The sequence below is a fragment of the Staurois parvus genome, unplaced genomic scaffold, assembly GCF_062004578.1.
Source record: "Staurois parvus isolate SC_StPar_1 unplaced genomic scaffold, SC_StPar_1.0 ptg000746l, whole genome shotgun sequence".
In the NCBI taxonomy this organism is placed as follows: domain Eukaryota; kingdom Metazoa; phylum Chordata; class Amphibia; order Anura; family Ranidae; genus Staurois; species Staurois parvus.
In genome coordinates, this window is record NW_028318542.1 from 5,819,002 (window position 1) to 5,840,986 (window position 21,985).

Sequence of the window (21,985 nt, forward strand, 5' to 3'; positions counted from 1 at the left end):
AGTGCACTGCAGTGCCGCCCAGCAATACCACCCACCAGTGCCCAGCAGTGCATCCCACCAGTGCCCAGAAGTGTCACCTATCAGTGCCCCCCAGCAGAGCCATCCATCAGTGCTGCCCAGCATTTGCACCCATCAGTGCCCATCAGTGCCTTCCATTAGCACGGCCCTTCACTGCCCAGGAGTGCCACCAGTCAGTGCCGTCAGTCAGTGCTGTCAGTGTCATCCATCAGTGCTGCCTATCAGTGCCCATCAGTGCCGCATATCAGTGCCCATCAGTGCCACATATCAGTGATCATCATTGCTGCATATCAGTGCCTCCTCATCAATGCCCACCAGTGCCGCCTCATCAGTGGCACCTCATCAGTGCAGCCTATCAGTGACCATCAGTGCTGCCTATCCATGCCACCTCATCATTGCCCATCAGTGTAGCATTATCAGTAAAGTATAAAAATTACCTGTTTGCTAAATTTTATAATAGAAACAAAGAAAAACATTTTTTCAAATGTTTTGCTCTTTTTTTGTTTATAGTGCAAAATAAAAACCCTGTGGCGATTAAATGCCACCAAAAGAAAGTTCTATGTGTGTGAAAAAAAATTATAAAAATGTCATATGGATACAGTGTTGCATGACCGCACAATTGTCATTCAAATGCGCCAGCTCTGAAAGCTGAAAATTTGCCTGCGCAGGAAGGGGGTATAAGTGCCCGGTCATCAAGTGGTTAATTAAACTTTGGCTTGTTTTGAAAGTTAAAAACCTGAAAAAGTTAATCAAATTCTCACGTTTTACTTTAGGAGGTGCTCTAGGATCTATTTTAGCCTCAGGAAGATGGTGTTAGACATACAGAGTTAAAAGCAGAGCCCTGGCCAGGATGATCAGAAGTTCTGAAGACAATAAATCTACTCACTGGTGGGGAAGAAAGAAGTTATGTGACTAACAGCAAGATCACAAATACTTGTCCTGTTTCTGGCAGTCAGTTCTAGAATCAAGACAATCTGTAAAATCAGGAATGACTATACAGCACTAGATCTGTGTTATCTGTACACACATGCAACCTCCCTAGTGGGGCCCCTTTGGCTCCAGGCCCTAAAGGAATTGTGAACAGCGCCAATCCCTTACAGCACTTCCTAGTTTCATGTCATGCACATTGTTATCAGAAAAGCTGGCAGAGTTCAAAGCTCATATACAATCAGGGAAAAGGACGCAGACTACTAGTTATCATCAGCATGGCACTTGGAATAGGGACAACTCTTCTACTGGCTACTGTAGTCACTCTCGTAATTTACCTGGTGTCATGGTGGAGAAGGATAAAGCACAGTAATCTCCCTCCAGGCCCCACACCTCTGCCTCTGCTGGGAAATATAATGCAAATGGGTATCACAGAAGTGCCCAAATCGTTTGTAAAGGTAATATTTCCTTGAATGTTCATTGTTACTGGGGAAAGGAGGAATGTTTAACGACAGTCTTTTTTTACTTGCTGCTCTTCCATTCTGGGCACAACATATCCTATCATGTCATACAGATAAGTGAGACCTATGGACCTGTGTACATCTGCTACCTGGCCAACCTTCCGGTGGTTGTACTGGTTGGATATGATGCGGTGAAGGAGGCATTGGTGGATCACAGCGATGTGTTCAGCAGTAGAGGAGAATTTGAGGTGCTCACTATGTTATTCAAAAATTATGGTAAGTAAAAGACAATGATAAACTTTTTTTTAAATATCTCATGGTGCATGCTTTATGGATGGTACCGCAGTACTTATGCATTTTGTGTAGTCGTTGATTGTAGAAAGCTTATATACCTAATAGGCTGCTTGTTGGAAATGCATATTGATTTTTGTTAATGTAGCACCCTCCTAGGTAGGTTCTAGGATTCATAGAGAGTTAGTGTATATACAGTAGTTCTGTTCCCCTGCTTAACAGGAGAACTGCTAGGGAAAGTTAGTTCTGTTTTTCAGAGAGCTGCAATTATTCATCGAGGTTTGCTCAGGTGTGTTTAGGTGCTGGGAGTGACTTTCTCTGTATCCAAGCAATCTAGGAAGGTTCTGGGCGAATAGGTAGAATTCATGCGGAACACAGTATGAATAATAACACCCCTTCAGCCAATCACAGGGAGGATGGCCCTGGTGAATTCTGGGAGAAGGTATTTATTCATTAGGCACACTGAGCTCTAGGTCTTTCCAGGAGTGGATTGTATCAGGCTAAGAGATGCATGCTGCCTTCCCTGGCACCTGCTGCCACGTGGCTTCAGGTGGGTGAACTGAGGGCCTGAAGAGAGTGGGAGAGTGGCCCTGGTTCCATAGAGACCTAGCTGAGGGGATGTGGTCTGGTATCATGAAAAAGAGGCTGCAGGCTGTTCTTTTGGGTCATGTTAATACATACATGCTAAGGATTTCATAGACTGTTGCTGTTCACCCCCTGTAAGGGACCGCCTGGCGACACCACTAGCACTCCACTAATCAGGCGTCCCCAGCGCACGGAGTCTAAGTCCCAGAGTACTTGTTCACCAGAGCCCCTGATGGTGGGGATGGACTTGGAGTACCCCGGGACCAGGTCGTGCTTACTGAGGCCACCTGTCAGTGGTAGGGGTGGTCGCCAGGGGCTCCCACGGGAGAGAGCCTGATATGAGGAGGTCTGGGAACCCCGCTGAGAGGAATGGATGGATGGATGGATGGATGGATGGCGGAGCAAGTGCAGAGTCAGGCAAGCCGGGTCGGTAACGGGGTGGACAGCACGGTACAAGGCAGCGGGCAGAGAATAGTCGGGTCACACGCCAGGTCATCAACAGTAGGTCAGATCCAATAGGGGACATACGGAAGAGAGGTCAGGCAAAGCAAGGGTCTGGGCAGGAGAATTCAGCAGTGGTCAGGTACAATCCGGGTCAGCAACTTACAGGTTCAGGTTCAGATACAGGATACAGGATACAGGATACAGGGCAAGGACAAGACCAGAAGGCACTGAATGACAGCTCAGGGCCGTTTAAATATCGCGCCCTGCACTGCCATTGGTGCCCAGCGGGCGGCCGCGGCTCCTACTGCGCATGCGCGAACTCACGCGCCGCGGCCGGCCCGGACCTAGAGCCCGCGTCCCTGCACAGGGCGGCATACTGCGCCTGCACCGGGACCATCGCGGCGGGGATCGAGGGGATCCCTGACATTGCCCCCCCCCTACGGGCAACCTCCGGATGCCCACCCGATCTCTCCACCACGGGTGGTCACGAAGAAACCGCCGGACAAGTCTGGGTGCATGGACATTATGGGCTGGTTCCCAAGAATTGTCCTCGGGGCCATAGCCCTTCCATTTTATAAGAAATTGGGTCTGGCCCCCCCTTCTTCGGCACTTCAGGATCGTTTCCACCTCATATTCTTCTTGTCCCTCCACCGTTATGGCCTCCGGAGGTCTGGATTCACGTTCTGGGAAGGCATCCGGGATCACAGGTTTAAGTAAGGACATGTGGAAAACAGGATGAATTCTGAATGTTTCAGGGAGGGTAAGTTCGTATGTTACCTCGTTGATCATTCGCTTCACACAAAAAGGCCCCACGAATTTAGGTCCCAATTTCTTTGAGGGACAAAGCATTCTCAAGTTGGTTGTTGCCAACCATACCTTATCCCCAGGCTTCAGCACCAGATTCCCCTTTCGTTTCTTGTTATATGCATTCCTGTTATCCTCCTGGGCCCGAGCGATGGCTTCCTGTAGTACTTTGTTGTTCGAGGAGAAGAAGTTTAATGCGTCTTGCGTTGCCGGAACTGGGCATTCAGAGACCAAATCAGGAAGAAAGACAGGGTGAAATCCGTAGTTAGAGAAGAACGGAGATTGCCCTGTCGCTGAATGGCTTGCGTTGTTATATGCAAATTCCGCTAAAGGTAACAGTGGTAACCAATTATCTTGAAGGAAGGATGTGTAGCAACGCAAGTATTGTTCTAGGGTCTGGTTGGTCCTCTCAGTCTGTCCGTTGGTCTGAGGGTGGAAAGCAGAGGAGAGGGACAACTTGATATCCAGGGCCTTGCACAGGGCCCTCCAAAATCTAGATGTAAATTGGACCCCACGATCCGAAACAATGTCCTCCGGGATTCCATGTAACCTTACGATTTCCTGGATGAATATTCGCGCAGTCTCGGACGCAGACGGAGTCTTCCTCAATGGTACAAAGTGAGCCATTTTCGATAATCGATCGATGACCACGAAGATCGTGGTGTGTTCTTGGGACGGTGGGAGCTCGACTATAAAGTCCATTGCGATCCCTTGCCACGGTCGTTCAGGAATCGGCAAGGGACGCAGCAGTCCCCAAGCCTTGTTCCTCGATGGCTTGTTTTTCTGGCAGATGGTACAGGATCTTACATAGAGTTTACAATCCTTGGCCATACTTGGCCACCAAAAAGAGCGTTGGAGAAGCTCCAGGGTCTTGGCTGGGCCAAAGTGTCCCGCCATCGGGTGGTCATGGCAATGTCCCAGGACAAGGGTCCGGACCTCTTCAGGGACCATGACCAACCCATCCTTCCATAGGAGTCCCCCCTTGTTCTGGAGGGACACACCAACTGGGACTGACGCGGCCGTGGATGCCTCCAATAGCTTGGACCGAAGGTCCGTCTGGAGCGCCAAGAAATTTCCTGCAGATAGAATCGTATCAGGTACCGGATCTTCTTTGGAGTCTTCAAACATGCGAGATAGTGCATCAGGTTTCGTATTTTTAGATCCGGGCCTATACGTGATGTGAAAAATGAACCTGGAGAAGAACAATGCCCATCTTGCCTGCCGTGGGCGTAAGCGTTTGGCGGTCTTCAGGTACTCGAGTTTCTTGTGATCTGTGAAGATCAAGATGGGGTGCGAGGCACCTTCTAGCAGGTACCTCCATTCTTCGAGAGCTGTTTTGATGGCCAACAACTCTCGATCGCCGATATCGTAGTTCTTTTCTGCTGGGGTAAGTTTCCTTGAGAAGAACGCTACCGGATGGAGCAATTCTTTGGTGCCCTTTCGCTGGGACAGGATGGACCCCACCGCATTCTCTGAAGCGTCTACTTCCAAGATGTATGGCAGGGCAGCGTCCGGGTGGCCCAGAATGGGTGCCAAGGTAAAGAGCTTCTTCAAGGCCTCAAAGGCTTCCTGAGCCTCCGGCGTCCATCTGAACCGGGTTCCAAGCTTGGTCAACTGAGTTATGGGGGAGACCAGACCCGAGAAGTTCTTAATGAACTTCCGGTAGAAATTCGCAAAACCGATAAACCGCTGGACGCCTTTTTTGTCCGCGGGTACCGGCCACTCCAAAATCGCCGAGACTTTCTGAGGGTCCATTGCGACTCCCGTGGTGGAGATAATCAACCCCAGGAACGTAATGCTAGGTTGCTCAAAGCAACACTTATCTGCCTTGGCGTATAACCCATGCTGACGTAACCGCCCCAACACCCTTGCCACATGTATCCTGTGATCCTTCAGGGAGGATGAGAAAATCAGTATATCGTCCAGGTAAACGATAACGAAAATGTCCAGGTAATCCCTAAAAATATCGTTTACGAAATGCTGAAATGTGGCTGGTGCATTGCACAGACCAAATGGCATGACCAGGTATTCAAAGTGCCCAAACCGTGTACAGAACGCAGTTTTCCACTCGTCCCCCTCCCTTATGCGAACTAGGTTGTACGCCCCCCTTAGATCAAGTTTAGTAAATATGACCGCAGTCTTCAGGCTCTGAAATAACTCTGGCACTAACGGTAATGGGTAACGATTTTTAATCGTGACCCTGTTCAGCTCCCGGTAGTCTATACATGGCCTCAGAGATTTGTCTTTTTTTTCCACGAAGAAGATCCCTGCCCCTGCTGGTGAAGTGGAGGGACGGATGAACCCCTTCTGGAGACTGTCCTCTATGTATTCCTTCAGGGCCCCCAATTCAAGTTCCGATAGGGGAAAAATTCGCCCAAAAGGAATCTCAGAGCCGGGTAACAGGTCAATGGGACAGTCATACGGGCGGTGGGGGGGCAGGGCATCTGCTCCCCGTTTACTGAACACGTCCAGGAATTCATGATATTCTGTGGGAATAACCTGTTTCAGATCAGAATCCCCCTCGGAGCATAGGAGGACCTGGGGGCCTGCTGGGCCTGAAGTGCGACAGTGTTCCTGACAGTATGGGGAAGGGAACAAGATTGACCCGGTTTCCCAGTCAATTTGGGGGTTATGGGCCCGTAATCAAGGGAGCCCCAAAATGACTGGGAACAGAGGTGACGCAATGGCATCCAGACGGAGGAATTCCTGGTGTTGGTTGGCAATGGTAGTGGCAATGGGGGGAGTTTCCTGATTAACCACTCCTGATTTTATCTGGGAACCATCGGCCAAAAATATGTTAAAACCCCTCTTTCTGGGTTGGAGGGGAATTTTCTGCTGACGAGCAAAGTCTAAATCCAGAAAACAACTGCATGCCCCCGAATCAATTATGGCTGTCACTTCCACGGTCCTTTCGGGAAGCTGAAAGGAGAGGGGTACAACTAAGTATTGGGAAGGACTGACATTGCCAATAGACAAGGAAGAAAAAGAGGTACACTTACTCATTTTCTGAGGGCAGGATCGTACCATATGACCGGCTTCCCCGCAGTAGAGGCAGAGGTTCTGCGAGCGTCTCCGCTGGTGTTCTTCTGGCGATAATTTGGGCCGAGCCAGGCCTAGTTGCATGGGTTCTGGAACATCTCCTGGGAGTGGATTCTGGATACTTGGTCTGGGTGGTTGGCTGGGGCCTAGGAATGGACCCCAGTTGTTTCCACGACCCTGGCCGGACCTCTCAAACCTGCGTTCCTGCAGTCGTCGGTCAATCTTTATCGTCAGGGCAATTAGGTCCTCTAATGACTCAGGAACCTCTACCCGGGCCAGCTCATCCTTTAGGGGTTCTGATAGCCCCATGCGGAACTGGTGCAACAAAGCAAACTCGTTCCAGCGAGTGTCCCCCATCCAGCGCCTAAAATCTGAGGCGTATTCCTCGGCCGCCCGACGGCCCTGTCGGAGTGTGTATAAGATTGCTTCGGCAGAAGCAGCCCGCTGCGGGTCATCATATAGGATGGCCATCGCCTCAAAGAAGTCCTTGACTGTTCCTAGGTGTGGGTCATTGTTTCCCCTTAACCGATGGGCCCAATCTTGGGGTTCGCCCTGCAACAGTGAGATTATAAACCCAACCTTCACTGATTCGGTCAAAAAGGTACGGGGTTGAAGTTCAAAAAATAGGAGGCAGGACTCACGGAATGACCTGAAGCGTGTGCGGTCCCCGTGAAAACGCTCCGGTAGGGGTACCCGGGGTTCCGCCATAGGTAGCGGGGCGGAGGCCCCTGATGCTGGCTCAAGAGCAGCCGGGGGTGCAGAAACTGGGGCCTGTGGGGCTGGGTCAGATAGGGAGCAGGTCTGGAAGCGGTTCTCCAGCTGCATACATTTATCCTGCAGGGCTGCTACGGCCTGCGTCAGGTTAGATAGATGCCTGCAAATTTCTTCCAGCGGGGAGGGCCCTCCTGTAGGCTCAGTCATGGCCTTCTGGTACTGTAAGGGACCGCCTGGCGACACCACTAGCACTCCACTAATCAGGCGTCCCCAGCGCACGGAGTCTAAGTCCCAGAGTACTTGTTCACCAGAGCCCCTGATGGTGGGGATGGACTTGGAGTACCCCGGGACCAGGTCGTGCTTTCTGAGGGCACCCGTCAGTGGTAGGGGTGGTCGCCAGGGGCTCCCACGGGAAAGAGCCTGATATGAGGAGGTCTGGGAACCCCGCTGAGAGGAATGGATGGATGGATGGATGGATGGCGGAGCAAGTGCAGAGTCAGGCAAGCCGGGTCGGTAACGGGGTGGACAGCACGGTACAAGGCAGCGGGCAGAGAATAGTCGGGTCACACGCCAGGTCATCAACAGTAGGTCAGATCCAATAGGGGACATACGGAAGAGAGGTCAGGCAAAGCAAGGGTCTGGGCAGGAGAATTCAGCAGTGGTCAGGTACAATCCGGGTCAGCAACTTACAGGTTCAGGTTCAGATACAGGATACAGGATACAGGATACAGGGCAAGGACAAGACCAGAAGGCACTGAATGACAGCTCAGGGCCGTTTAAATATCGCGCCCTGCGCTGCCATTGGTGCCCAGCGGGCGGCCGCGGCTCCTACTGCGCATGCGCGAACTCACGCGCCGCGGCCGGCCCGGACCTAGAGCCCGCGTCCCTGCACAGGGCGGCATACTGCGCCTGCGCCGGGACCATCGCGGCGGGGATCGAGGGGATCCCTGACACCCCCTCTTATGTGCTATAGTCAGAGTAGTATGTTCTTACTATATGGAGTTAGTGTGTTCTTATGTTTGTATGGGTGTGCCCTGTTTCACTTCAGCAGTGTAAAAGCATCATAACCTTTTAAAAGTAGAACCCTCTGTTCTGTTGTTACAACAGTATTTTTCAAGGCCTGCACCATTTGAATTCCCTGCTCACCTTTGCAGTTTACTGGTGAATCAGGTGCCTGGCCTCATGGGCCTATCTCCGCTCTGCATCCACAATGATCATCCACAAAACTGGACACTGATGCTGTCACTCCTGTAATGTTTATTCCACCAACCAGCTTACTGGTGGTCCATGCCTATGGCCACTCCCCTCTAACTGTTACGGATCCACCAGGTGGTACCTCTGGCAGCCCACTAGGCGGAATCACCTGGAGCGTGGAGTCTAAGTCCCGGTCTGCATTTTCACCAGGGCCCCTGATGGTGGGGATGGACTTGGAGCAGAACCAGGACTAGGTCACGACCTCCGAGCAATACCACCAGTGGCAGAGGGAGCCACCGGGGATGAGAGTAAGACAGAATAGAGCCAGATGTGACGAGGCCGGCAGGACCAGGCAGGATAAACCGGCGGTTGTCACCGTGGGGAATGGCGAGGTACAGAGACGGCAGGCAGAGAGTGGTCAGGTCACACACAGGGTCAGTACCGGAGTCAGTCCGCAGAATGGTCAAACTAGTCGGGGGTCGGGATAGGAGAAGGCAATGTAGTCAGGGGCAATCCGGGTCAAACACAGGAGAAGGCAGCGTAGTTGTCAGGGCTCCCAGGTGTGACCAGAGGTGTGTGACTGACGCAGGGAAACGCAGACTTCAGATATGTGATAAACAATATAATTTATTAACACTAACAATACAAACATAAACGCAGTGCAATACTAAACATAATACAGTGCAAACAAACCAAACCAACCACCCACAGATAACAGTACATACAAGCAAGCGTCGTCAGGCAGGCCGGGTCGATATCAATTGGGCAGGTAGGTACAGGGGGAGCAAGCGGAGATTGGTCGGGGTCACAGGCCAGGTTCAGCAGGTAGCTAGCAGCGTAGTACAGAGGGTCAGGCAGAGGGATGGTCAGGGTCACAAGCCAGGGATCAGAACAGGTAGCAGGCAGCGTAGTACAGAGGGTCAGGCAGAGGGATGGTCAGACAAGCCAGGGATCAGAACAGGTAGCAGAGAATCAGACAGGAACAGAGAGCAGGAACAGGATACAGGGCCCAAGAGAAACACAACACCAAGGCAGAGTCTGCAAGTCTGGCCATCCCTTAAATACCCCAGCATAATCAGTTCCAGGTGTTAGCTGGCTGCAAAGTTGGGTCTCTGATTGCTGGGAGCACCCGCTGGCCAGCCCTGGTACTGCAGATCAAAAGGCAGGTGAGTCCCACCATTGCTGGCTAGTCCATTCCTGACAGTACCCCCCCCTCAAGGAGCGGCCTCAGGACGCTCCAAACAGTCCTAGCTGGGCAAAATGTTCCACCGCCTCGGGTCTGGTAACTGGCGGGATATCAAAGACTGGCACACCGGGCAGGACTCCGGGCAGCGGCACTCCGGGCAGCGGCACACCGGGCAGCGGCACACCGGGTAGAGGCACATCGGGCAGAGGCACATCGGGCAGAGGCACATCGGGCAGGACTCCGGGCAGAGGCACATCGGGCAGAACTCCGGGCAGAGGCACATCGGGCAGAACTCCGGGCAGAGGCACATCGGGCTGGACTCCGGGCAGAGGCACATCGGGCTGGACTCCGGGCAGAGGCACATCGGGCTGGACTCCGGGCAGAGGCACATCGGGCTGGACTCTGGGCAGAGGCACATCGGGCTGGACTCTGGGCAGAGGCACATCGGGCTGGACTCCGGGCAGAGGCACATCGGGCAGGACTCCGGGCAGAGGCACATCGGGCAGGACTCTGGGCAGAGGCACATCGGATTACCAGGCGAAGCAGCAGGCAGCGGGCCCCCAGGAGGGGCGACAGGCATCGGGCCCCCAGGCGGGGCGACAGGCATCGGGCCCCCAGGCGGGGTGACAGGCATCGGGCCCCCAGGCGGGGCGACAGGTCTGGGGCCCTCAGGCGGAGCGGCGGGTGCCGGACCCCCAGGTGGAGCGACAGGTCTCGGGCCCCCAGACGAAGCGGCGGGCACCAAGTCACCAGGCACGACAGTGGGCACCGAGTCGTCTGGCAAGACTGCGGGCACCGAGTCATCTGGCAAGACTGCGGGCACCGAGTCAACTGGCGGAACAGCGGGCATCGAGTCAACTGGCGGAACAGCGGGCATCGAGTCAACTGGCGGAACTGCGGGCACCGAGTCGTCTGGCAAGACTGCGGGCACCGAGTCGTCTGGCAAGACTGCGGGCACCGAGTCGTCTGGCAAGACTGCAGGCACCGAGTCGTCTGGCAAGACTGCAGGTACCGAGTCGTCTGGCAAGACTGCGGGCACCGAGTTGTCTGGCGGAACAGCGGGCACCGAGTCGTCTGGCAAGACTGCGGGCACCGAGTCGTCTGGCAAGACTGCGGGCACTGAGTCGTCTGGCAAGACTGCGGGCACCGAGTCAACTGGCGGAACAGCGGGCATCGAGTCAACTGGCGGAACAGCAGGCATCGAGTCGTCTGGCAAGACTGCGGGCACCGAGTCGTCTGGCAAGACTGCGGGCACCGAGTCGTCTGGCAAGACTGCAGGCACCGAGTCGCCTGGCAAGACTGCGGGCACCGAGTCGTCTGGCAAGACTGCGGGCACCGAGTCAACTGGCGGAACAGCGGGCATCGAGTCGTCTTGCAAGACTGCGGGCACCGAGTCGTCTGGCAAGACTGCGGGCACCGAGTCGTCTGGCAAGACTGCGGGCACCGAGTCAACTGGCGGAACAGCGGGCATCGAGTCAACTGGCGGAACAGCGGGCATCGAGTCGTCTGGCAAGACTGCGGGCACCGAGTCGTCTGGCAAGACTGCGGGCACCGAGTCGTCTGGCAAGACTGCGGGCACCGAGTCGTCTGGCAAGACAGTGGGCTCCGAGTCAACAGGCACGACAGTGGGCACCGGGTCATCAGGTATCGGATTGTCTGGCTCGACAGCGGGCATCGGGTCACCAGGTATGACAGCGGGCACTGGGTCACCAGGCATCAGGTCATTTGGCTTGCCAGCGGGCACCGCGTCATCTGGCAAGGCAGTGGGCACCGGGTCACCAGGTATGACAGCGGGCTCTGAGTCAATTGGCACAACAGCGGGCACTGGATCAGGTACCGGATCATCTGGATCAACAGCGGGCATCGAGTCAACTGGCCTAATAGGATCGTCGGGCTGGATCAGTTCATCATGCTGAGTAGCGGCATCAGGCTGAATGCAGGCATCAGGCCGAGTAGAGGCTTCAGGCTGAAGAGAGGCATCAGGCTGAAGAGAGGCATCAGGCTGAAGAGAGGCATCAGGCTGAAGAGAGGCTTCAGGCTGAAGAGAGGCTTCAGGCTGAGTAGAGGCTTCAGGCTGAGTAGAGGCTTCAGGCTGAGTAGAGGCTTCAGGCTGAAGAGAGGCATCAGGCCGAGTAGAGGCTTCAGGCCGAGTAGAGGCTTCAGGCTGAGTCACGGAAGGCAGGTTCACCGGTTTGGATACTGGCAGGATGGTATTGGTTGGAAAGAATTTTCGCTTTTTTCTGGTTTTAACTACTGGAGCACTGCAAGTAAACGCAGGTCTGCAAACGAATGGAGCAGCTGGAGACAGAGAAAAACTGGAGGATGGAACAGGAGAGGGAGCAGTTGCTACAGAGGGCTTTTTTACAGGGTTAAAGGCAGGATAGGTGCAGCGAGTGGGAACAGGGTACTGACATGCGGTAGATAGCCAAGTATACTGGGCTGTAACTGGAGGAGCTGGTGGGAATACAGGAGTAGAGTTAGAAGCAGGACTGGGTTTTTGTAAGCTGACTGAGGCTGGGTGCAACAAGTCTGTCCATGTCTGCAGTATGGGTTGAACAAAGCTGAGCTTACACAAAGCCTGTCTGGTCAATGACTGCACTGCGTTTATACAATCTCTTAGTGTCTGTGGTGAACATGTGGAATAACGCTCCAGAAAGTAACCCACATCATCCTCTAATAACCATACCAGGGACTCTACCTGGTCTGCACTAAATGGTGGCAAAAATTCATCCCTGCATTCGGGGGAACCAGATGAAACCAACTCAGCACAAACCTCAATCAAAGGCTGCACCTCAGAGAACTCTGTGCCCTGATCTACTAGAACATGAGCGAGCCGTATACATTCTAGTAGTTGATCCCTGGGATACTCCTTCAGAGTTTGATAAGCATACTCCCTGTCATCAAACACTAGCAGATATAAATACACAACCTCATCAAGATCCATCCTTCCCAGCAACAAGCCAAGATGGCTTCCCTGTGCAGCTACTTCTGGTCAGGATTGGCCTTGGTGTAATGTCAGGGCTCCCAGGTGTGACCAGAGGTGTGTGACTGACGCAGGGAAACGCAGACTTCAGATATGTGATAAACAATATAATTTATTAACACTAACAATACAAACATAAACGCAGTGCAATACTAAACATAATACAGTGCAAACAAACCAAACCAACCACCCACAGATAACAGTACATACAAGCAAGCGTCGTCAGGCAGGCCGGGTCGATATCAATTGGGCAGGTAGGTACAGGGGGAGCAAGCGGAGATTGGTCGGGGTCACAGGCCAGGTTCAGCAGGTAGCTAGCAGCGTAGTACAGAGGGTCAGGCAGAGGGATGGTCAGGGTCACAAGCCAGGGATCAGAACAGGTAGCAGGCAGCGTAGTACAGAGGGTCAGGCAGAGGGATGGTCAGACAAGCCAGGGATCAGAACAGGTAGCAGAGAATCAGACAGGAACAGAGAGCAGGACCAGGATACAGGGCCCAAGAGAAACACAACACCAAGGCAGAGTCTGCAAGTCTGGCCATCCCTTAAATACCCCAGCATAATCAGTTCCAGGTGTTAGCTGGCTGCAAAGTTGGGTCTCTGATTGCTGGGAGCACCCGCTGGCCAACCCTGGTACTGCAGATCAAAAGGCAGGTGAGTCCCACCATTGCTGGCTAGTCCATTCCTGACAGTAGTCAGATAATCCGGGTCAGGGCTGGAGCAGGCAGAAGGTCAAACAATCTGGGTCTTTAATCACAGGGCACAGGTAACTTCAAGTAACAGATCAGACCTTGCGGTGATTTGTGACAGTGCAGGGCATCTTTAAATATCGCGCCCTGCACTGTCATTGGCCGCCCAGGACACGCCCCCGGGCTGTCATTGGCCGCCCGAGGCGCGCCCGCGGCTCCTACTGCGCATGCGCGGCCTCCTGTCAGCCGCGGCCCGCCGGGACCTGGTGCTTGTGTCCCGGCGTGAGCCGCCGCTAGTGCGCATGCGCCGGGGACGGAGCCGCGGCGGTCCCTGACACTAACCTCCACCTCTAACCTCCACCTCTATGACTAAGCCCAATAGGGTGAAATGTGGTGAGGAACGGCCTTAGGTGGGGACCCCAGGTAAACTTCCTCACCTACACCTCCTCCCTCCACGCCGCCAAGCAGGCCTACTTCGTTGACCTGATTAACACCCTCTCCACCTGTCCTCGCCGACTCTTCTCCACATTCAACTCCCTGCTCTCTCCCCCCCCTCCTCCACTCAGTACCTCACTTACCGCCCACGAGATTGCCACTCATCTCCACAACAAGATTGACGCAATCCGCAAGGACATAGTCAACTTGCAATCTACCTCCCCATCTAGCCTCCCCCCTTCCACCACCCCCTCATCTCTCCCCTCCTCTGACCTCGCAATGGCACTGCCCCCCACCACACCCAAGGCCCTGCCTACCGTACCCCCCCATCACTGCACTCCTTCAGCCCTACTACCACTGAGGAAGTCAGCAGAGTCTTCTCAGAAGCCCGCCTCACTACCTGCCCCCTGGACCCTATCCCCTCTCAACTCCTCCGGTCACCCCCCTCTTCCCTCATCTGCTCCCTTACCCACATCTTTAATCTCTCCCTCTCTACTGGCGTCTTCCCCTCCCCCCTAAAACATGCACACATCACCCCCATACTCAAAAAGCCCTCCCAGGACCCCACTGACCTCAACAACCTCAGACCAATTTCCCTGCTGCCACTCACTTCCAAGCTCCTTGAGCGCTTGGTCTTCGATCGCCTAAGCGCCCACCTGACTGACAGCAACCTCCTTGACCCACTACAGTCTGGCTTCCGTCCCCTATACTCCACCGAAACTGCCCTCCTCAAAATCACCAACGATCTACTAACCGCCAAAGCCAAAGGCGACTACTCTGTCCTCCTCCTCCTAGACCTCTCCGTGGCCTTTGACACAGTCGACCACCCCCTCCTCCTTAATAAACTACTCTCCCTTGGCATCAGAGACACCGCTCTCTCCTGGTTCTCGTCCTATCTATCCCAACGCTCCTTTAGCGTTTCCTACAACGGTGCCACCTCCTCCTCACTCCCCCTCTCTGTTGGGGTCCCCCAGGGCTCTGTCCTTTGACCCCTTCTCTTCTCCATCTACACCTCCTCCCTTGGCAAACTCATACACTCCCACGGCTTCAATTACCACCTCTATGCTGATGATACTCAAATCTACCTATCCACCCCTCACCTCACCCCCACATTCTCCGCCCGCATCACTCACCTCCTAAACGACATCTCTGACTGGATGTCGCTCCATTCCCTCAAACTCAACCTCTCCAAAACCGAGCTTCTCATCTTCCCCCCAGCCCGCGCCCCCCCCCCCCCATCCTTTCCATCACTACCAACAACACCACCATCAATCCCGCCCAGCAAGCCAAGGTCCTTGGCGTCATTCTGGACTCAAACCTTTCCTTTCAACCTCATATCAAATCTCTCACAAACACATGCAGGCTCCACCTCCGGAACATCTCCAAGATACGCTCCTTCCTTACCCCAGACACCACTAAACTACTAGTACACTCCCTGATTATCTCACGCCTGGACTACTGCAACTCCCTCCTCACCGGCCTACCCCAGTGCAGGCTCTCCCCGCTTCAGACCATCCTGAACTCAGCGGCCAGACTCACCCACCTCACCAGCCGCTCCACCTCTGCCACCCCCCTCTGCCTCTCCCTCCACTGGCTCCCCATTGCCCAACGCATTAAATTCAAATTGCTCACCCTGACCTATAAGGCCATTCACAACACTGCCCCTAACTACCTCACCGACCTGATTCCCAGGTACCACCCTACCCGTACCCTTCGCTCTTCACAGGACCTCCTTCTATCTTGCTCCCTGGTCTCCTCCTCCCACGCACGACTGCAAGACTTCTCCAGGTCCTCCCCCATCCTCTGGAACTCACTACCCCAATCCATCAGACTGTCACCTTCCCTCCTCACCTTCAGGCGCTCCCTGAAAACCCACCTCTTCAGGGAAGCCTACCCCACCCTCACCTAACAGCCGCTGCCCTTCCCTCCTCCTACCACTCCATCCCCCACAGCCGTTTCCTCCTGTGCCTCTACCCCCTCCCTCCTAGATTGTAAGCTCGAAAGAGTAGGGCCCTCTTACCCCTTGTGTACTGTTTGATGTTACTGTTCTGTTTCATGTATTGTCCCCCCTCTATTGTACAGCGCTGAGCAAACCCTTTGGCGCTATATAAACTCGATAAATAAATAATAAATAAATAAACTGGTTGGTGGAATAAATATTAGTGGAGTAACATTATCAGTGTGCTGCCTTTTTGGATGATCTTTGTAATCTGTATTACAAACCCTTATAACAAGAAGAAAGTCCCCTGCGCTCAAGAGTTGTGCAATGATGATAAAAGGAACATCAGGTCCTTAGCATATCCAACATCCAGCATATCCAACCCTCTAAGGTTTGGCGGAACCCAAGTGAGTCACTGTAAAACAAGGAAAGAGAAGGCGCCCCAGGCTAGAGAAGTAACTGTTATTAAATCCAAAGTAGATATATACTCACAAACAACTGTAGTATCACAAGCATATCCATGCCCAAGCGACCAAAACACCAGGTGAGCTCCCAAATACGAAAGGACCCTCGAATGGCTGACGCCCCTTGAAATTTGTCAGCCATTGCAGGGTCCTCTCACATTTGGGAGCTGACCTGGTGTTTTGGTCGCTTGGGCATGAATATGCTTGTGATACTACTGTTGTTTGTGAGTATATATCTACTTTGGATTTAATAAAAGTTACTTCTCAGGTAATGCACTAGACTGGTGCGCTCTCTTTTTCCTTGTTTTCCAAACCCTTGTAGTACTACTTACATACTTATGTACAAAGCCATGGGAGCAGATCCCATTACTATTATTATTATACAGGATTTATATAGCACCAACAGTTTGCTCAGCGCTTTACAATGTAACGGGAGACAATACAGTTCTATACAAGAGGGATAGGAGGGCCCTGCTCCTTGGAGCTTACAATCTAGGATACAATCTATTTTATATAAATCAAAAGTATTAATAATTATTAATAGTTATTAAATAATCATTATCCACTGACTAGAATGTCCATAGTATGAATCTCCTGCATACAGACAGGCCTGAAAATCCTACTTTTTTGCCAAAAAAATTCAATGAATGGTCTTTATTGATCAATTTCCTAAAATCATTAGCATTGACTTAAACCTGAATTTCAGGTATGATCTTAATTGTATGCTTACATTGGTCCAACTTGGACTAATATATGTAGGCATATCTCATATCCACAGGACTGCTTTGGAAGTGAACAATTACTGTAGTAGCTGCACCGACTAGTAGAGTGATTGTCAGTTTCCACAGGGGTTCCTACAGTGATGCGTTAAGTATGCAACTAAGATCATACATGGAGTTCAGCTTTGAAGCCAGTAGACAGCCTTGGAGAAGGCACCATAATGTGCCTGCCATTAGCTTACTATCCAGAAAAGCCTCTTCTCTACTCCACTCTGATCCTAGTTTTACTTTAGTTCTAAAAGCCTGAATTATCTAACTTTAAAGCAAAGTTCTGTGCCCACAGCTAGGGTCCATTCATTTACCATCCCCCTGGGAGATGCTTAGAGCTGAAGCCTGGAAACTTATGCCACCAGTAAAAGTCAAATGGAGATCAGAGGGATGAACAAAAAAGGTTTGAGATGCCAGATCCTTTAAAGCCCTATTAGAGCCCAACTGAAACCTCAGGACTCACTCTCTATGCCCCCCTTCCAGGGGTCCCCAGTTTGTATTTTCTGCTTCTTGTTCAATGGTGGGTAGCCCTTGATAAGGAAAAGAGCTGACATGATGATGTTGGCTCCTTTTTCTGTATTGTTTTACTGTGATTACAGAGAGAAGATCCACGATGGCCTGCATTCACAGCATGTCCCCTTCTGAAGGACAATGTTCAACCTGAACTACTTTTTTGCCAAAAAAATTCAATGAATGGTCTTTATTGATCAATTTCCTAAAATCATTAGCATTGACTTAAACCTGAATTTCAGGTATGATCTTAATTGTATGCTTACATTGGTCCAACTTGGACTAATATATGTAGGCATATCTCATATCCACAGGACTGCTTTGGAAGTGAACAATTACTGTAGTAGCTGCACCGACTAGTAGAGTGATTGTCAGTTTCCACAGGGGTTCCTACAGTGATGCGTTAAGTATGCAACTAAGATCATACATGGAGTTCAGCTTTGAAGCCAGTAGACAGCCTTGGAGAAGGCACCATAATGTGCCTGCCATTAGCTTACTATCCAGAAAAGCCTCTTCTCTACTCCACTCTGATCCTAGTTTTACTTTAGTTCTAAAAGCCTGAATTATCTAACTTTAAAGCAAAGTTCTGTGCCCACAGCTAGGGTCCATTCATTTACCATCCCCCTGGGAGATGCTTAGAGCTGAAGCCTGGAAACTTATGCCACCAGTAAAAGTCAAATGGAGATCAGAGGGATGAACAAAAAAGGTTTGAGATGCCAGATCCTTTAAAGCCCTATTAGAGCCCAACTGAAACCTCAGGACTCACTCTCTATGCCCCCCTTCCAGGGGTCCCCAGTTTGTATTTTCTGCTTCTTGTTCAATGGTGGGTAGCCCTTGATAAGGAAAAGAGCTGACATGATGATGTTGGCTCCTTTTTCTGTATTGTTTTACTGTGATTACAGAGAGAAGATCCACGATGGCCTGCATTCACAGCATGTCCCCTTCTGAAGGACAATGTTCAACCTGGAGGATGACATATTGTGGCGAAATAGATTTATTTCAGGAGACAGCGCAAGATTGTTCACTCAACCAGATTTCATAAGTTTGCAGCCATTGCAATCTGTAAACAAACACTCTTCTGCAATGTTCTAGGGATTGTCATGAGTAATGGAGAAAGGTGGAAGACAATGAGACGCTTCGCTCTAATGACCTTGAGAAATTTTGGAATGGGGAAGAGAAGTATTGAGGAGAGGATTCAGGAAGAGGCTCAGAACCTGAAAGAGCAATTCATGAAAGAAAAAGGTAGGTGACAGAGATGAGGTCAGTTTGCAATTATTCTCAGATATACTTCCTCAGATCCATAGTAGAAAATAAAAGAAAATATATTTGTTTACTTTTCTTTCCTTGTACCTTAAACTGTACCTGTAGCAGAGTGCCCATTTCCCACAACTCTCTGGCTTCCTGGATATGCCAAGGGAGTATCAATTTATCACCTTCCATCCCTCAACAGCTCAGATGGGCCACATCTGATAAGATATATGAGGTAGCTGGGTAAATGATATGCAGTCAGGGGAGAGGCCTTCTGCAGTCAGAAATGGTGTGCCAGAAATTAATAACACACAGTTTCTCTTGAAGACCCACTACTCTGGAAAGCCTCTTCCCGATAGCTACCAAAGTACTCCAGTTCCAGTGTGGTGGCCCTTTGTTCTTGGCTTACTCCAGTTGTTCACGTGTGTGTTACCAGAGTTATCTGGACTTGATTATGAAGATAATCACAAGTATCTGATTTCTGTACTATTTTACTGAAGTGTTGACTATCAGCTTGTCTCTTTGATGTAAAAGAGTCTTATAGAGACTATGCTATGCAGTCACGTTAACCTGATTGATTCTTAGAGGAATGACTTGTGAAAAATCCCTATTTGTACAGTTTTCATTATTCTGCAGTATGTGCATGTTTTTCCCACCCTGAACTTGTTTTTCATTATCGCTTCTAACTTTGCACCTGTTTGGTAAATTGCAATTTACAGTTACTCTCTATCTGATCATTTGGCAAATTACCAATTCTTTTATATACATTTTGTGAATGTTGTATGAGATTACTTCTTTCTCTACATGATACAGATTTGCCTTGTTGCTAGATGTAAACTAGAAACACTAGACAGATCCTCTTGCTGTCTGGTAGATCTGAGTGCTCAGCAACTTTGTACAGTATTGCGCACTTGTTTTCATCTTCTTCAACTCAAGCCTATATGGTGGTGTATCCATTTATAGAGTGACTAGCTTTTTAACTTTCACAACAGACGCTCCGTTTGACCCAACATACCTGCTGGGATTAGCTGTCTCCAATGTCATCTGCTCTGTTGTGTTCGGAAAGAGATTTGACTATGAGGACAAGAAGTTTATGACCCTTCTGGAATATATCAGAGAGATCTTCAGGAGTATGAACTCTAGATCTGGTCAGGTGAATATATAGAGGCAAATCAGGAATAAATTCTTGGACAGCTGCAATGTGTTTGCCATTGAAGTGTGTTTTATGAACCCATGATAGCTTTTTTAATGTCTGAAGTTACTTAGAAAAATGAAATAATTGTCACCTGATGCATTTTATTTTCGTCTATCTTCACATTTATGGCTAACAGCAGAAATTGCTGGGTAACCATTGTTGGAGTAAGTAGCAACTGTCTGCTTGATTTTTTTTTTTTGATGAACTGCAGATGCAACACAATATCCAAGGCACAGTGAGTACCAACCTTTTTGTATTTTAGAGACTTTCCTTTGCTTTACTCAGGAGAGCTTTCACAGTACATCCAGGATTTTACTCCTGCTGCTTAGAATCAGTTTATTCTTCATTTTAATGAGGGTGGTTTTACCCTGAAAGAGCAGATTAGAGTTCTCAGCTACAGTTTGTTAGACGTTTCTTGGAGTATTCCAAGGCTCACTCTCAATCTATTAGAAAACAAAAAATAGAAAGCTAATTTTGGACTCTAGACCAAACCTACATAGAGCTGGGTCACTGTGAGTACTATATGTAAACCTAGACCAATTCACTATAAACGTCAACCTTTAATATACACATATCACATAGACAAATCTAAAGTTATACATAATCCCCATATCGCTTTGTTTATACCGTACAGGTACTACTAAATAAACATATTCATTTTTTTACATACAGAGGCAGATTCCAAATATTTAAATATTGGTTACAGATGAAAGAAGCACATATAAGATTCTGTTCCCTGGCAGTTAGAATATACACTTTGATGTGCATTACTTATGATTAGAGATGAGCGAATTGAACCAGGCGAACCGGAATTCGATACGAATTTCAGGAAAAATTTGATTCGTGTCGAATCCGAAAATTTGCCTACTTCGGGTGCGCGAATCAAATTTTTCCCGATCAGCCGGCAAAAGTGTCCCTGCAGAGAGCTCCGCTATTTCTGACATTTCTCTGACAGTTCCTTCACATGTACAGCGGTTGAAACATTGTATCTATTAGTTTCCATTTAGGATACAGATGTTTCAACTGCTGTACATGTGAAGGAGCTGTCAGAGAACTGTCAGAAATAGACGAACTCTGCACATACACTTTTTGCCGGTTTGGAATTCTTATTTTCATTCTACTTCTTCTTCTTCTTCTTCATCCTCATCCTCAGAAGAAGAAGAAGAGGATGAGGATGAAGAAGAAGAAGAAGAAGAAGTAGGATGAAAATAAGAATAATTCCAAGCCGGCAAAAAGTGTATCTGCAGAGCTCCTCTAAGTGTATCTGCAGAATAGAGGAGCTCTGCAGATACACTTTTTGCCGGCTTGGAATTAATCTTATTTTCATCATACTTCTTCTTCTTCTTCCTCTTCATCCTCATCCTCATCCTCTTCTTCTTCTTCTGAGGATGAGGATGAAGAAGAAGAAGAAGAAGAAGTAGGATGAAAATAAGAATAATTCCAAGCCGGCAAAAAGTGTATCTGCAGAGCTCCTCTATTCTGCAGATACACTTAGAGGAGCTCTGCAGATACACTTTTTGCCGGCTTGGAATTCTTCTTATTTTCATCCTACTTCTTCTTCTTCTTCTTCATCCTCATCCTCAGAAGAAGAAGAAGAGGATGAGGATGAAGAAGAAGAAGAAGTAGGATGAAAATAAGAAGAATTCCAAGCCGGCAAAAAGTGTATCTGCAGAGCTCCTCTATTCTGCAGATACACTTAGAGGAGCTCTGCAGATACACTTTTTGCCGGCTTGGAATTAATCTTATTTTCATCCTACTTCTTCTTCTTCTTGTTCTTCTTCATCCTCATCCTCAGAAGAAGAAGAAGAGGATGAGGATGAAGAAAAAGAAGAAGTAGGATGAAAATAAGAATAATTCCAAGCCGGCAAAAAGTGTATCTGCAGAGCTCCTCTAAGTGTATCTGCAGAATGTCATTTATGGAAACAAATAGATACAATGTTTCAACCGCTGTATGGAGTGAATGTCACAGAACTGTCAGAAATAGTCTATTTCTGACAGTTCTGGGACATTCACTCCATACAGCGGTTGAAACATTGTATCTATTTTTTTCCATAAATGACATTCTGCAGATACACTTAGAGGAGCTCTGCAGATA

General features: G+C 50.0%; 1 protein-coding gene across 1 annotated transcript in view; it reads left to right on the top strand.

Moving 5' to 3' along the window:
• Nucleotides 1-1,206: 1,206 nt before the first annotated feature.
• The window catches only part of LOC149445162 (cytochrome P450 2C8-like), a 40,631-nt gene continuing 19,852 nt past the window's right edge, over nt 1,207-21,985 (top strand). Inside the window, exons 1-4 of the mRNA XM_089654210.1 lie at nt 1,207-1,403; nt 1,520-1,682; nt 18,540-18,689; nt 19,688-19,848. Of these exons, the coding sequence (XP_089510336.1) occupies nt 1,224-1,403; nt 1,520-1,682; nt 18,540-18,689; nt 19,688-19,848 (654 nt within the window). The 5' untranslated portion in view covers nt 1,207-1,223. The remainder of the gene's footprint in view (nt 1,404-1,519; nt 1,683-18,539; nt 18,690-19,687; nt 19,849-21,985) is intronic.